A 16,387-nucleotide genomic window follows, 5' to 3' on the forward strand; every position below is an offset into this window, starting at 1 on the left:
AGAAAGAAAGAAAGAAAGAAAAGAGAGAAAGAGAGAGGGAGGGAGGGAGGGAGGGAGGGAGGGAGGGAGGAGAAGGAAGGAAGGAAAGAAAGAAAAGGAAGGAAGGAAGAGAGAAAGAAAAAGAAAAGAGAGAGAGAAAAAAAGACAGAGAAAAGAAAGAAAAAGGGAGGGAGGGAGGAAAGGAAGCAAAGAAGAAAGAGAGGAAGGAAGGAAGGAAGGAAGGAAAGCTAGTTCACCTGCTGTGTATTGATAGCAGATATTATCATCTAGATTTATGATCTGCATCATGCTCAAAATGTTATGGAAATTTTAATCTACGTAAACAAAATCTCAGCTCAGCAACAATTAAAGAGAGCAAATGTGGTGTTAATGACAAATAGCATGCAAATTTATAGAATATAGTCACCAAGGCATTACTTGTTGGTAGGACAAGGAAGGAAAATAAGATGTTGCCAGCTAACTTTGGTGAATTGTAATCTACTTAGGAAGGCAGACTAAATAAATAAAATAAATGAATAATGTAAATTAGCATAAGGCTAGTGTAAGTGAGTTATGCATTTGTTCACTAAGTAAAGAGAAAAGAAATAAAACTGGAATTTATATATATATATATATATATATATACATATATATATATATCCAATTCAATGTTTCAGGGATGAAAATATGTAACTATGTGAATTACTACCTAACATCTGTTTATAATAAAAAAAAAGTAGATTGTGGCAATAATGGCTGTCTTTTCTCTCAGCATGTAAGTTGAAGTGATGCCTCTTTAAAGCATCATTTTGATGTAGTAGGGTCAGCAAGTATAGACTGCTGTTACAGAAGATAACTCACTAATCAATTACAACTTTCTTTCTCATTGAACCAAAAAAAAAAAAAAAGACAACTTGTCATCACAGCTTCCCAGCAATCACAACTACTCAACTGGAAGTGGTACTTGGGTGATACTTTCTTGTCATACTAGTAAGACATCATTAGTAAGAACAGAAAAAAAAATGTAAGAATATTCTGCTTATTTGATTTCCATACAGATATGAGCCACAACATGTACTTGAGAATAATTAGCACTTTCATGCTATTTTAAGTCTTCTTTATAATGTTCTCTAGCTTTCAGCATTTTCTGATTGTTTTATTTTTAGTGAAGAAATTGAAAAGTTTTGTTTAATGTTATTGAGATCCTTTATTAGCTTTTAAAATCATGATTTTTCTGACCTTTTCTTTTAGGAGAACTGAAGCACGACTTCAGAGGACAGGTAAAATACTTTATCTTACTATTATTATTAGACAGCTAAATTCCAAGAGCCAGGCACTATTGGCTCACATCTGTAATCTTAGCTACTCAAGAGGTTGAGATCTGAGGACAGTGGTTCGAAGCCAGCCAGGGCAGAAAAGTCCCTATGAGACTTTTATCTCCACTCAAAATCAGAAGTGGCACTATGGCTCAAAGTGGTAGAGCACTAGTCTTGAGCAAAAGCCCTGAGTTCAACCCTTTGACTGACAAAAATTAATTAGTTAATTCCAAGAACTCAAGAAATTATGCCTACTGGGGGCAAGGGGGGGAAGGAGAAGGATTGGGATTGGGGGTGAGGGAGAAGGCTGGGAAGGGATGTGAAGGGTAAACAAAGGAGGAGGCTGCAATGCTTGGTAAGAAATGTACGCATTATCCTGCCCATGTAATTGTAACTCCTCTGTACAGTATGTTCACAAATAAAATAAAATAAAATTTAAAAAAAAAAGAAATTATGCCTACTGGTCTATATTATAATACTGAGGACTGTTCAGCTTCTTTTTATTCCCAAGATTTTATTATTATAATAGTTATTTTAGAATAAAGTTACCCATAATGTAATATAATTTATCTTGAATTTGAGTTAAAATGCTTCAGTAAGGGAAAAATAGGAGGAATATAGATGAAGTAAGGGTCACCAGTTGTGTAGTTATTATGGGCTGTAATTCTAGCACTTAGGAGTCTGAGGCAGGAGGATTGCAAGGTCATGACCACAATAGACCAAGAGTTGAAATTTGATGGATCTTGGTATTAAGTAATCTAGCAGTTCATGTACATCATTGTTTCATAGGTATATACTTGAAATTATTCAAAATGAAAAATCAGAGACAAGGTTTGTAAATATGAAATTATCCAGTGCCTTTTGATTACATAGGTTTTTATAAGAAATGTATATAAAGACATCACTTCTGACAAGTGGTCCTGAACCTTAGCCTTTCCATATTCTGTCTCTCTGACTTCATCTTCTGTCTCTGACATTCATTTTAAGATGAAGTATAAGTCATAGAAATACTCATAATTTTGTGAATAGCCAATAGTTACATGATTCATTTTGAGACTTGATTTGAATGATGGTTCTACAATGACTAACATTACAATTTGGACAAATAATTTCATCTCTTTACTACTCAACTTCTTTATCTGTAAAACAGAGGTAATGCCAAATATCCATAGTGTTTTTGTGAGATTCTGTTATGAGCATAAATGTGGTAGGACTTTGATAATTACATATAACTATACTAATGATAGTAATTATCAACATTACTTCAACCTACTTTTTATGGACAGGATTTTTTTTAATCTTGATTTGCTCAGAGGAAAAAATATTCCATATTTCAGTTGAATATATATGTAATAATTTGCATTTAGACTGCTAAATCTTAAAAAAACTTTACCATAAATTTTACATATTTTAAGTGTCTTAGTTTTTAGAACACTTGTTAAGGAAAATACAGCATCCTGTCAAAACTTTATAGATACATCCACTTACACAAGTATGCATGAAATACTGTTAAGAAACTGACTTCCCAACAGTCTTTCCAGAAGGACTTTCATACAGTTAAAATACCTCAGTAAGAGGAAAGTGGGAGGGATGTAGTTTAATTAAGAGAAATACTAGTTTGTGTATTAATGTAATTGAATGGTTATTATATTATTGGTCATAAGACAATGTTCAGTCTTGTGATTTCTGATATAGAAATCTGTTAGGTACAGTTCTATGTAGATTATGACCAGTTGACATTGTTGCTTTTAAGCATTGTATTATTCAAAATTTTCGTGTGCTACATTTTATTTTTTTGTGCTGGTCCTGGAACTTGAACTCAGGGCCTGACCACTGTCCCTGAGGTTTTTGAGCCACAGCTCCACTTCCAGCTTTTGGGTGGTTAATTGGAGATAAGAGTTTCATGGACTATACTGCTCAGCCTGGCTTCAAACCACAATCCTTAGCTCTCAGCCTCCTGCATAGCCAAGATTTCAGGCATGAGCCACCAGCATCTGGAAGGCACTACATTTTAAAACAAAGTTTGTGCATATGTGTGTGTCTTTGTCTAATTTTCCTTTCAAATTTGTCTTTTCTATTGCCATAATGAAATACTTGAAGCTGTCAGTATATTAGCACTATGTTGGAGGTTGAAAGTCACAATCAGGTGGCTCCATTGTTTAAGCCTCTGGCCCCAGGCTCATTGCAAATATCATCAAAATGACAAGAGTGTATATGTGGAAGTGATGATATGTCAAGATGGGACGCCAGAGAAAGATTTGGGGTTAGGCTTATTTTTCTATACCAATCCCTCCAGGAGAACAGCATGAATCGCTTTGAATGCTGCTTCTATGGCTTTTCATAGGTGGCTGTATCTATAAATAATTCTGTTTTGTTTTATCATTTTCTGACAACTATATAATGGAAATGGCACATTCTTCTTACTTGCTTTACTCATTCACTATTATGCTTTGAATGCAGTCGTGCTGATGGGCAGGTACACTTCTTTTCATTGTCTATACTATTCTGTGAGTGAATAGCTCAACCTACTTATCCACTATACTCCTTTATTCATTACTCTCTGCTATTACTAACAATGCTGCTATTGAGTATTCTTTTGTGTATCTCTAGAAAATATACTTATATATGTGGAATTTCTGGTCACACATAGTACACATCTTTAATTCTAATAAATTTCCAAAGTAATTTTACCTATTTACATTCCCACCAAGTAACTACAAGTTTCTTCTGCTCCACTTCTTGCTAGTCCTTACTAACACTTAGATTTAATAATCACATTTCTATTGCTTTGCCATTCCTAGTAACAGAAATGGTTTCTCATTGAGGTTTTAATTTTTAATTTGCATTAATGAGGTTGGACGTTTTAGGTTTCTCATATTTGTTTCTTCTTCTTTATAATGTTCATTCCTGTCTTGTACTTGTTTTCCTATTAGGTTCTTAGCCCATTTCTTACTGATTTATGGTTCTCTACATAGTCCAAATAAGCTTTTGTCATTGTCACAAAACACACATATGCATGTATGCATGCATGTATGCATGCACTCACGCGAGCGCACACACATGCGGCACTGAAAACCACTGCTTTGGAAAAACCACTATATGACACAACAATCCATATGCATGCTGTAGAGAAACCCCGATGCAACAAATAAGCTTGTCTCTTCCTATCTTTATAGTTAATACATTTGACTACATTAAAGATAAGATGTATGACCCTTTTCCCTTCATTCAACATTTTTATATCTTGTTTTAAGATCTCCTACCCTACTCCCAATGTCATACGTATTTTTTCCTGTTGTACTCAGCTTTTTCACAATCCCATTTACAGTAGTCACAGCAAAAGTCATTAGTAAATCTAGTAATGTGAGAATCATAATTACAATAATTGTAAAAGACTAAAGAAATTGAAGACACTAAAAAGTAGAAAATTTTCTCATTGTAATGAATTTCAGTAATTAATGTTAAAATGTCTAGAGTACCCAAAGCACTCTACAGATTCCATGAACTCTCCATCAAAATATCAATGACATTCTTCAAAGAACCAGAAAAAATCCTTAAATTTATATAGAAGCACTAACGACTCCAAAGAGCCAAAGCAATCCTAACAAAACACTGCAAGCATCACAATACTTTATTTGAAAAACACCAAAATATAGAAACAAAAGCAGCACAGTGTTGGCATAAAAAGAGACATGTAGACCAATGGAATGGTAAACTATACATCTTCAGCCACCTGATTCTCATCAAAGGTGCCCAGACCTCTTCAACAAATGGTGCTGGGAAATCTTTTTTTTTTTTTTTTTTGGTCGGTTGTGGGGCTTGAACTCTGGGCCTGAGCGATGTTCCTGCACTCTTCAGCTCAAGGCGAGCGGTCTACCGCTTGAGCCACAGCGCTTGAGCCACTTCCAGTTTTCTAGTGGTATTTATTGGAGATAAGAGTCTCACAGACTTTCCTACCTGGGCTGGCTTTGAACCATGATCCTTAGATCTCAGCCTTGTAAATAGCTAGGATTACAGGCATGAGCCACCAGCACCCAGCGAGAAATCTTGATATACACATAGGAAGACTGAAACTTGAATTCTCTTACCATGTATAAAACAACAACTCAAAATCAACTAAAGACCTAGAAAACACTTCAGATATTGGTATCAACAATGATTTTCTGAATAGGTCTTTGAAAGTATAGGAAACAATTCCAAGAATTGACAAATAGAATTACATAAAACTAAAAAGTGTACAGAAAAGAAAATAGCTGGGGCTGGGAATGTGACTCCGTTGGTAGAGTGCTTGCCTTGCATACATGAGCCCTGGGTTTGATTCCTCAGCACCATATAACCAGAAAAAGCCAGAAGTGGCACTGTGGCTCAAGTGGTATAGTGCTAGCCTTGAGCTGAAGAGCTGAGGGACAGCACCCAGACCCAGAGTTCAGGCCCCATGACTGACAAAAAAAAAAAAAAAAAAAAAAAAAAAAAGACAAGAAAACAGCCAACAGACTAGTGTATAGAGTTGGAGAGAATCCTTTGCCATTTTTTCATCTAACAGGATTAATATTCAAATGGGAAAATGACCTGAGTGACATTTCTCAAAAGAAGAGATAGAAATAGATAATAAATACATTTAAAATGTTCAGTATCATTAGCCATTAAAGAAATGGCAATCAAACCTACAATCAAACCACCCTGCCTAGAATGATTATTATCAAAATAACAAAAAAATGCTGGCAAAGGAAAAATGGAGCCTTGTACACAGTTGGAACCAGTGTAAGTTAGTTCAGCCACTATGAGAATAATATGGGGGTGTCTTAAAAAAATAAACATAGAACTACCATATGATTGAGCAGTCTCGCACACTCGTGGGTGTAATTCTGAAGAAATTAAAGCCTCATACAAAAGAGATACATCCTAAGTAATGGTACCAGCCTAACTGCTCGCCAACAGATTATTGTATAAAATATGGTGTGTATAAAATAGTGGGTTATTATTCAGCCATAAAATAAGAATGAATTCTGTCATTTGAAGCAAAATGGATGTGAGTGGAGAACATAATGTTAGTCAGAGTAAACCAAGTGAAGAAATACATGAATGTATTTCTTAAAACACTTTGTTTTCATTCAGATGCATAAACTACACAAAAATAAATGAAAAGATTACCTGAAAATAGACTAATTGCTAGAAATTAGGAGGGGAGAGGGTAGAAGAAAGGTAGATGAACATGATCAGCACACAATATACACATACATATATGGAAATTCCAGGGATTTCCATTCACTCTACAATTACTGTATGTCAATGATTTTTATATATGTATGCTTATATACTTCTAATTTTAAAAGATAATATAGCAAGGCACCAGTGGCTCATGCTTATAATCCTACCCACACAGTAAGCTGAGACCTAGAATATCCCAATTTGAAACCAGCCTGGGCAGAAAAGTATTTGAGACTCCATCTCCAAGTAACCAACAAAAGCCAAAAGTATAGTTGGGGCTTAAAAAAAAAAAAAAAAGAAGGATGTGAAGGGTAAACCAAAGGAGGAGGCTGCAATGCTTGGTAAGAAATGTACGCATTATCCTGCCCATGTAATTGTAACTCCTCTGTACAGTATGTTCATAAATAAAATAAAATTAAAAAAAAATATTACTCAGCCTAAAAAGAAATGAAATGTTGATACCTGCCGTATGTAAACATACTTAAAGATGGTACATTAGGTGAAATACATAAAGTTCAAAAGAATAAATACTACATAAACCAGGTACTTACATAAAGTACCTCATTTCATTACAGAAAATATATACCTTCTAGAATTTAATTAGTGTTAAATCAAAAGCATTATAAGGGATCATTAATAACAAAGGAAACACAATACAAATATTTACATAATCACTTATATTAAAGAAAAAAATCTGTAATCAGTGAGCAACATGTCAGAATCCAGTTCACATCTAAAGCGAACCTTAACTTGTTCCTTGAATTTCCTTGGGAAAGTCTGTGTACATTTAGAAGAAAGTGACCTGGTATCACCCAACATTAGGTAACAGCAGTAAGGTGTGGCTAAAAAAAGAACTTAACCATATGTAGAAATCAAATGGGGAAAAGCTTTTTGTTGCTGTAGATTACTACAGGAATTAACATGCAGCTTTAGTCAAGGGTGAATGCAATTTCAGCACATAATAAAATAAAGGTCAGCCTCTCTTGGAACCACAACTTCCTATTACCAAACAGAGTTGCTTCCTTCCAAACTATTAGAAAAGTAAAGCCAAACTATTGATTCTTCAGTGTTTATAAAGGGCTAAAGTTTCATAAGCCTTGGTGAAATAATCCTAAATACAAAAATAATTTATGTAAGAATATCCAGCATAGGGTTATTTTGAAAAAGAATTGGAAACCAAAAGCAGAGAATGGTTAAGTAAATATAGTATTTGATGGAATAAAATTCAAACATTAAAATCAAAGACTTCATAGAAGTATCAGAAAGTTTTCAGAGAAGCCCAAAAATTGGGAACAGAAACTAGAGAATTATAAATAAAATATTTATAGCTAGGTTTCTATTTTTATTAATTAAAATATAGAGAAAAAGATACTGGAAACATATGCACTAACTGTAGTTTTACATGGAGCTAAGAGAAATTTTCATGCTTTTCTGTCTTTCCAATTTTTACTTAATGACTATGCCTTACTTTTAATAACGATTAAATAACCAAACATAAAATGCTTTATTAATCTTCAAAATATCCCTCTTGAGCAAATAGGGTTCAAGTCAAGTTTAACATGGAGCAAGCTACCATGGAAACCTTCAAAATACCCTAAAGTAAATAAAATAAAAAAAAAGGATAGATTTAAAAGAAATCCATCAAAGGGGAAATTTCTTTGTTTTTTTTTTTTTAAGTAGATTCTAGGATCACTGGAATACACAAAGAGAAAGAAAAAGGCCAGGCAGGCAGAGAGGGAGGAAGAATAGGAGGGAGTTAGAAAAGCAAAGGGAAGGGAAGGGAAGAGTGAAGTAAAAGAAAAGGTCCAATCATATGATACTTCTTGGGTATGCACCTGGCCTTCAAGCAACAGCATATATCCATATAAAAGGAAAATAAAATAATTTACCTAGACTCTCCAACAGTGAACAAGACCAAATGCTAAGTCCAGGTTCCTCAATGGCCATTCTAATGATTGTAGAAACTAAAACTTTGGTTTGGTGGTTTATAAGCCAAGAGTCGGAGCGTATGTTTTTAAAATGACAGTGCTTGTAATATTCTGTTTTGTTTTGCAATTGAAAGCTACCTAAAACCACTAAACTTGCCAGCACACACATACAAGCCCCGGGCAGTATTAAATTACTCATTCTTCTAGTTCCTGTTACTCCAGGTTTTTTTTTTAATTTTTGTGCATTTCAATATCCACAGGCACATTCTCACACACACACACACACACACACACACACACACACACACACACACACACACACACACACACACACACACACACACACACACACACACACGTGTGTTTCCCTAACTTTTCAGGAGCATACCAGTTTCCTTAGAGAGATGACTAGAAATACTATAAAGGCAGACTTTATAAAATGGTTTTGAATTATTAAGATTTAACATAGGATATGCATATAATCATATAAAGTATTTTTTAAATGAACTCCAAGAAATGGAAACAAGATTTTGTTGTTTTTTCCTTTTGTTGTTTTATTAGCTTATTTTTCTTTGGGAAGGTACATAAAAGGTAGGACAAAGGGTGAACAAATACAGCAATGATACTCACCAGACACTGTGTGGAAAAAACTAAACAATTTGTGGGTAGGGACAGGAGAAAGCAAGGGAAAAGTGATGTAGTTCAAAAAGAAATGTATTCATGTGGCTGGGAATGTGGCTTAGTGGTAGAGTGTTTGCCTAACATGCATGAAGCCGTGGATTCTAATCCTCTGTGCCACATACACAGAAAAAGCTGGAAGTGGTGCTGTGCTCAAGTGTTTGAGTACTAACCTTAAGCAAAAGAAGCTCAGGGACAGTGCTTAGGCCCTGAGTTCAAACTCCTAGACTGGCCAAAAAAACAAATGTACTCATTACCTGTAATCCTTCTGTACATCACCTCTGTGATAACAATGAGACATATCTTTTAAAAAGATATATAGGAATAACATTAATTTTTGCATGTGTGTGGTAATAGGGGTTAGACCTGAGGCTATGCACATGTTACGTAAGTGCTCTACCACTGAGCTACAGCCCTAGCCCTAAATTGTTAATAGCTCCAACACCACAGAAATCATTTTAAAATACATTATTTTCACCTCCACATTAAGAAAAATATTTCCAGTTATGACATGGTAGTGCAAATCCTATCTGCTGTCTCTTGTCTATTACTCTTTTTTTATACTTTTTTATTGTAAAAATACTGTACAGAGGGGTTACAGTTACATGAGCAAGGTTATGAGTACATTTCCTCATTGTTGCCTCCTCCTTTGTGTTTCCCCTATCATCCCTTCCCTCCCAACTCCACAACTCCACTCCCCCCCACACCCCCACCACCACTCTGCCTAAATTGTAAAGCTAGTTTTTCAACATAATGTCTTGTACATCTCACTTTTACAATGGGTCAACTTGTATCCCTATTTAAGCATTTTAGTTTTCCCTTCCCCTCCCCAAATTAAAGAAGTGTATATACAAGATGCAGACCACCAACATCAAATACAGTGAAAACAAGGGTTATACCATGGGGAAGGAACATACAAAGAAACAAAAAAATCACATGGTACATTATAAATACGTTAGAAACAATAGCAAGAAAGAAAAAACCACTTGTTTCCATATCTTGGGGTTCATTTCATTTAACATCATCTTATCTGGTCATATGTACATAGATTTTGACCTTTTCTGCTTGTCTTAACCTTCATCTTTTCCATTCCAAGAAGCTACCTTCAAATTTTTTTTTAAAAAGCTCCCATTAAAAAAATGTTCAGATATTTTCATTCATCTTTAGTCTTACCTTCAAACATCCTCTAATTTCAGAATCCCATCATAAAATCTTATTCTGTATCTGATGAAGTTGGGTTGGAGGAAACGATGAGAACTATGGGAAGAACAAATGGGAAATAGATGAAGTTCTCACTAATCTCTCATACACTTTCATAAATGTTATCAAAGGCCTATAAAACTGTGATCTTGGGTCAGGAGTCTGTAATCTCACCTACTTAGATTAAAAGGATTTCAATCCAAGGCTGGCCAGAGTAAAAAGCAGAAGATCCTATCTGAAAAATAAAAACAAGAGTTCAAGACATAGTTCAAGTGGTAAGGTGCCAAAGCCCTAAATTTAACCCCAGTACTGGCGGGGGGTGGGGGGTGGAGAGAGAGAGAGAGATCTATGATCTTTTTTTGTAATCCATTCCCTTACTATCAAATATTCAGTAAAAAAAAAAAAAAAAGGCACGCATTTTATATAGAAGCTATGTAGAACCTTTTAGAATGTACAGTATTTAAGAATCAATAGTTTAGATCTCATATAACAATTTTTGTTGTATCTTCAGATATTTCCAAATCTCTACTACCATCCTGCCCTTCCTTCTTTGACTTAGACTTTTTATACTTCAGATATTATTTCTTTGTTTTGTTTTGTTTTGTTTTTGTTTTGTTTTTTTTCTTTCAGTTGTGGGGCTTGAACTTCTGGGCCTGGGCGCTGTCCCTAAGCTCTTCAGCTCAATGTGAGCACTCTACCACTTAGCCACAGTGCCACTTCCAGTTTTCTGGTGGTTAATTGGCGATTAGAATCTCATGGACTTTCCTGCCCTAGCTGGCTTTGAACCGCAATTCTCAGATCTTGGCCTCCTGAGTAGCTAGGATTACAGGGGTGAGCCACCAGCGTCAGACCCATTTCTTTGTAATTTTTATGACTATGAATTCTGAGTAAGATGCAGTTCTTCTGTTTAAATATATACAAGTATTTTAAACAATTTCATTTCATTGTTTTAAAATACTCAAGTTACAAACAGTATAGATATAAATGTAAGTCAGTGTTTTACTATTTAAGCATGATTTTATTTTAATTATTTTCATCTGTTTATTTGCAGGACCCTGAAGATGGAGAAGGTGGTTCTCTCAGAATGGTTCACTTTGGTTTGATGTAAATAATAACAAAGTTGGTTTTTTTTTAACTTCACAAAGAAACTGGTCTTTTTCACACCTTTTTCATGCCCTGATTCTATTAAATTCTTCTTTATGCATTTTTATAAAGGAAAGACAAAATATGCAGCACAGCATAACAGAAAAGCATCATAAATCAATCTTCTTAACCTACTTACTTTCAATAATATACAAATTTTGGAAACTATCATACACCATTTGATGCCTTGTAAGTAGATTAATTTGTTCTCTCTAGCATTTTAAATTTCCTTCCTCATGTCTTATTTACATAATTAATTTACATTTAAATAAAGTATTTAATTTACATGTAAATAAAGTATTAAGAAAAATATCACCTCAGACCTAATGTTAGTAGGTCCATGTGTCTTTCAAATTATTGCCATGATGTCCCCTGGAACACAGAGATGCTATGTCTGTGGAGCGAAGTGGAAGCAGGCTTACCACCTATTATGAGATTTGAGCTCCTTAAGCTCAGGCTTCTGTCCTTGAAACAGCCCACAGTGTGCAGGGTCATTTGGCCCTTTTCACATTGCTGTATGCAGGGTCATTTGGCCCTTTTCACATTGCTGTATGCAGGGTCATTTGGCCCTTTTCACATTGCTGTATGGGAATGTAGCTTAGGAAACAAATGCAAAAAAAAAAAAAGTTGACATTTTGTCTGCTGTTGTTGTAATAAAAACTGTCCTTTGTCTTTGAGTCTAGGATCTGTACAGTTATAGTTCCAAAATTTGTTAGCTTCAAAGTAGGCTAAAATCTCAGACCCTAACAGTTTTTTATTTTGGTGGGGGTGGGGTGAGGTAAGAAAGGAGGTAGTACTGGAAATTGAACTCAAGGCCTCACAATTAATAGTGACATTTCCAATCTCTTTCACAATTCTTGTCACACACTCAGCAGCAGATAATATTTCATAATTGTAGCTTCCATAGTAATCATTCTTTTGAAATACTATCCATGAATTATAAAATTAAAATTTGTTAAAAATATACTTTAAATTTTTATTTCTAGTCCTTCTTCATCTATACCCCTACCAGCAAAGAAAGAAGTTGATGCTCAGGGCTTTCAATGTGTTATTGCTCTAAAATGTTGGGTGTATGCCTGTCAGGTGCCTGTCCCAGCTAGGCAGGAAGCATAAATAGGAGGCTACATTCCCAGTAGACCAGTCATGAATGTGAGAGGCCAGTGCTGGTTTTCCAATTTGGGCAGGCCAAAGAAAAATGACAGGCACAGTAGGAATGGGGTCAGACTTTATTTACAATCTCTCCTGCTCTCAAAAGCAACAACACACAGCTAACAGCACAACAACACTGTGTACAGTCCATCACACCCTGTCCTCCAGTCTTGCATGTTTATACTACCATTAGAAAAAGTGGCATATGGCCAAAATATAACCTCAAGGTTTCCTAAGATCATGCATGTGTACATGACTCAAGGTTAGATGAATTTGATGAACCAGCTGAATCATAGTTCTTGGAGTATGCAGAACTAAAGTGCTCCATTTACCCTATTTGAAAAATAACAAAAGCAATAAAGGGTGAGAGTATGGCTCATGTGGTAGAGTACCTAGAAAGCACAAAGTATATAAGTTCAAACCTCAGTATCATGACATACACACAAAATTAAATGACTCAAGTACCCACACATAAGATCTACAATTATGAAACTCCTTGAAATCTAATTGCATTCCATTGGGAATTCTTGGCTATAACATACTGCTGGCAACAAAAATAAAAGTAGATAACTCATCAAAATTCAAAATTTCTGTCCATCATAGGAGAGCATCATCATCATCAGGACAAAAAGGCAATTAAGAAATGAGGAGCTGGGAAGGTGGCTCAGTGGTAGAGCACTTGCCTTGCATGCATGAGGCCCTGGGTTTGATTCCTCAGCACCACATAAGCAAAAAGAAAAACCCAGAAATGGCACTGTAGCTCAAGTGGTAGAGCACTAGCCTTGAGCTGAAGAGCTGAGGGACAGGCCCAGGCCCAGAGTTCAGGCCCCACGACCGGACCCAAAAAAAAAAAAAAAAGAGAGAGAAAATATTTTCAAAATGTGTCTAATAAGGGCTAAATATAGAAAACAAAGAACTTCTACAACTTAGATTGAGAAATAGGTATAAAAAGTACAAATAATTTAAAAATGAGCAAAGCACTTGAATAGTCATTTCTCAAAAAAATACATAAATAGTCCATAGCACATGAAATAATAACATCACTAATCTTTAGGGAAATAAAGAACAAAGCCACAGTGACACACCACTTCATACACACAAGGATGGCTATTACTTTTTTTAAGAGGAAAGAAAAAGACAAATGTTAGCGAGCTAAATTGGCACGCTTTATGTTGTTAGTAGGAATGTAAAATGGTGCAGCCACCATGGGAAACAGTGTGATGGTTCTCCAAAAAATTAAAAATAGAACCACCATCTGATCCAGCAATTCCACTTCTTGTGTATGACTTGAAGAATTAAAAGCAAAAGCTCAAACAGTATCTATATAACTATGTTGATAGCAGTAATATTCACAATAGCCAAAAGGTAGAAACAACCCAAATGTCCATCAACAGATGAATGGATAAACAAAATGTGGTGTATGTATATACACACTGGGATGTTCAGCCTTAAAAAGGAAGGCAATTCTGACATATGTTGTAACACAGATGGACTTTGAAGATGTTGTGCTAAGTGAAATAAGCCAGTCACATAAAACAAGTATTGTATGATTCCATTGGGATGAGGTATCTAGAGCAGTCAGATTCACAGAAACAGAAAGTAGAATTGTGGCTGCCAGAGGTTGAGGGAAGAGGAAAATCAAGAGTTGCTGTTTAGTGGGTACAGACTTTTAGTTTGCAAGATTTAAAAAAAAAATCTAAGCTGGGTGCTAGTGGCTCATGCCAGTAATCCTAGCAACTCAGGGCTGAGATCTGAGGATTGAAGTTCAAAGCCAGCCCAGGCAGAAAAGTCCCAGGAGACTCTTATCTCCAATTAACCATCAGAAAACCAAAAGTGGTGCTGTGGTTCAAAATGGTAGAGCACTGGCCTAAAGCAAAAAAAGAGCAGAGCTCAAGGACAGCACCCAGACACTGAGTTCAAGCCCTACAACTGCCAAAAAGAAAAAAATAAAAGCCAAGTGCGGTGGTTCATGCTTGTAATCTCAATTACTAGGAGGCATAGATTGGGAGGATCAAAGTTCAAGGCCAACTCAAGCAAAAAGTTATTAGGACCCTCTCTCAATCAATGAGTCCCATGAATGGTGGCGCATGTGGTCCCAGATACACTGGAGACATAAAAAGAAGGATCATGGTCTGAGACCACCTCAGACAAAACCAAAGACTATTTGAAAAATAAAACACAAGGGCTGGGGACATGGCTCAAATGGTAGTATACCTGCCTCACACGCTGTAGGCCCAGACTTCCAAAACTACCAAAACTTTGAGCCAATGACCCTAACATATCTCAGCAATGAAGACATACAGAAGAAAAATAAGCATATGAAGTCTTCTTAGAATTAAAAAAAAATATGCTGCAAGTGACAGAGGGACTTCTAGGGAAGGGCACAGAGACTGGGGATTGAATGTGAGGTAGGAGGGAGGGTAAATCAGGGTTGCTGGAGGTGGTAGGACCACAGTAGGATGATATAAGCATACATGGAAATGTCAGTGTGAAACCATTTGCATGGACAATTAATATGTAGTAATATGTACAATTTTAAAAGAAAAGATGTTCCACATCGTATGCAACTTTGGAAAATACTTTGGGAGATTCTTAAACTAAACATGCTCTTTCAAGATGGCCCAGCAATCAGGTTCCTTGTTATTTACCCAAAAGAGATGAAAACATGGATGATATTGACCAAGAAACATTGAAATTATAACCCCTTTGTACAATTACATCATCATCAAATTGAAAACATGTACACCTAAGAACCTGTACACAGGCACTGGTGGCTCATGCCTATGGCTACTAGCTACTCAGGAGGCTGAGATCTGAGCATCAATGTTTAAAGCTTGCCCAGGCAGGAAAGTCCAACTAACCACCTGAAAACAGGAAGTGGAGCTGTAAATCAAAGTGATAGAGCTCTAGCAAAAGACCTCAGGTTCAAGCCCCATGACCATAAAACAAAAACAAAAAACTGTATACAGTTTTTTATAAATCACAGATTTGTTCATAATTTCCAAAAGCATGGAAGCAATCAAGATGCCCTTCATTGTGTAAACTAAGAAACTGGTATATAAAATTAATGGATGTTACTCAGCTCTAAAAATAAATGGATTACTGAGACATTAAGAATTTGTAAGTGAATATTACTAGTGACAGAAATCAACCTGAAGAGATTGCATCCTATGTATCACATTCTGAAAAGAGCAAACCTACAAGTAAATCCAATGGATAGTAAAAACAGTTACACTTGGGCATGATAAACAGGAGTCTACCATATTCACACAGTGAGATGAAAGAAGGATATTCTTAGGAGAGGAGCACAAGGGCTCAATAGTTATGTGCTAAGATCATATAAAATGATGCTTATCAAAATGATTCTAAGAAATGGAAATGAGGTTTTTTTACTTTTCTGTGGGATTTTTTTCTGTTTTCCCCCTTTTGTCACTGTTTTTTATTTTTCTGTACCTTTTGTCCCGTATGCAAGTTTATCTGATTTGGGGAGGGGAAGGGGAAGCAAAGAAATGGTGGGACAAAGTATGAACTAATTCAGCAGTGATACCCATGGACACTATGTTGAAAATGAACTATACAACTTAGGGGAGAATGGAATTTAGAAGGAAAATCTGGGAGAAAATGAGGGAAGGGGTGACATTGTTCAAAAAGAAATGTACTGACATGTAACTAACCCCTCTGTCCATTTTTACAATAAAAAATTTTGAAATCAGTAAATGCCAAGGATTATAGGGGTGAAATAAACAGGCAGAGCACAGAATTCTTAAAGCATTGAAACTACAGTAC

The 16,387-nt window shown here is 35.6% G+C and overlaps 1 protein-coding gene across 2 annotated transcripts in view; it reads left to right on the top strand.

Annotated features, from left to right (window-relative positions):
• Positions 1 to 12,289, top strand: part of LOC138815257 (WD repeat-containing and planar cell polarity effector protein fritz homolog) — a 261,096-nt gene extending 248,807 nt beyond the window's left edge. For both annotated transcript variants that reach the window (XM_070004544.1, XM_070004543.1), the window contains exons 17-18: positions 1,231 to 1,259; positions 11,361 to 12,289. In XM_070004544.1, the coding sequence (XP_069860645.1) occupies positions 1,231 to 1,259; positions 11,361 to 11,417 (86 nt within the window). In that variant the 3' untranslated portion in view covers positions 11,418 to 12,289. The remainder of the gene's footprint in view (positions 1 to 1,230; positions 1,260 to 11,360) is intronic.
• Positions 12,290 to 16,387: the final 4,098 nt, after the last annotated feature.

This window comes from Dipodomys merriami, unplaced genomic scaffold, assembly GCF_024711535.1.
Source record: "Dipodomys merriami isolate MVZ:Mamm:240054 unplaced genomic scaffold, mDipMer1.0.p SCAF_63, whole genome shotgun sequence".
NCBI lineage: Eukaryota > Metazoa > Chordata > Mammalia > Rodentia > Heteromyidae > Dipodomys > Dipodomys merriami.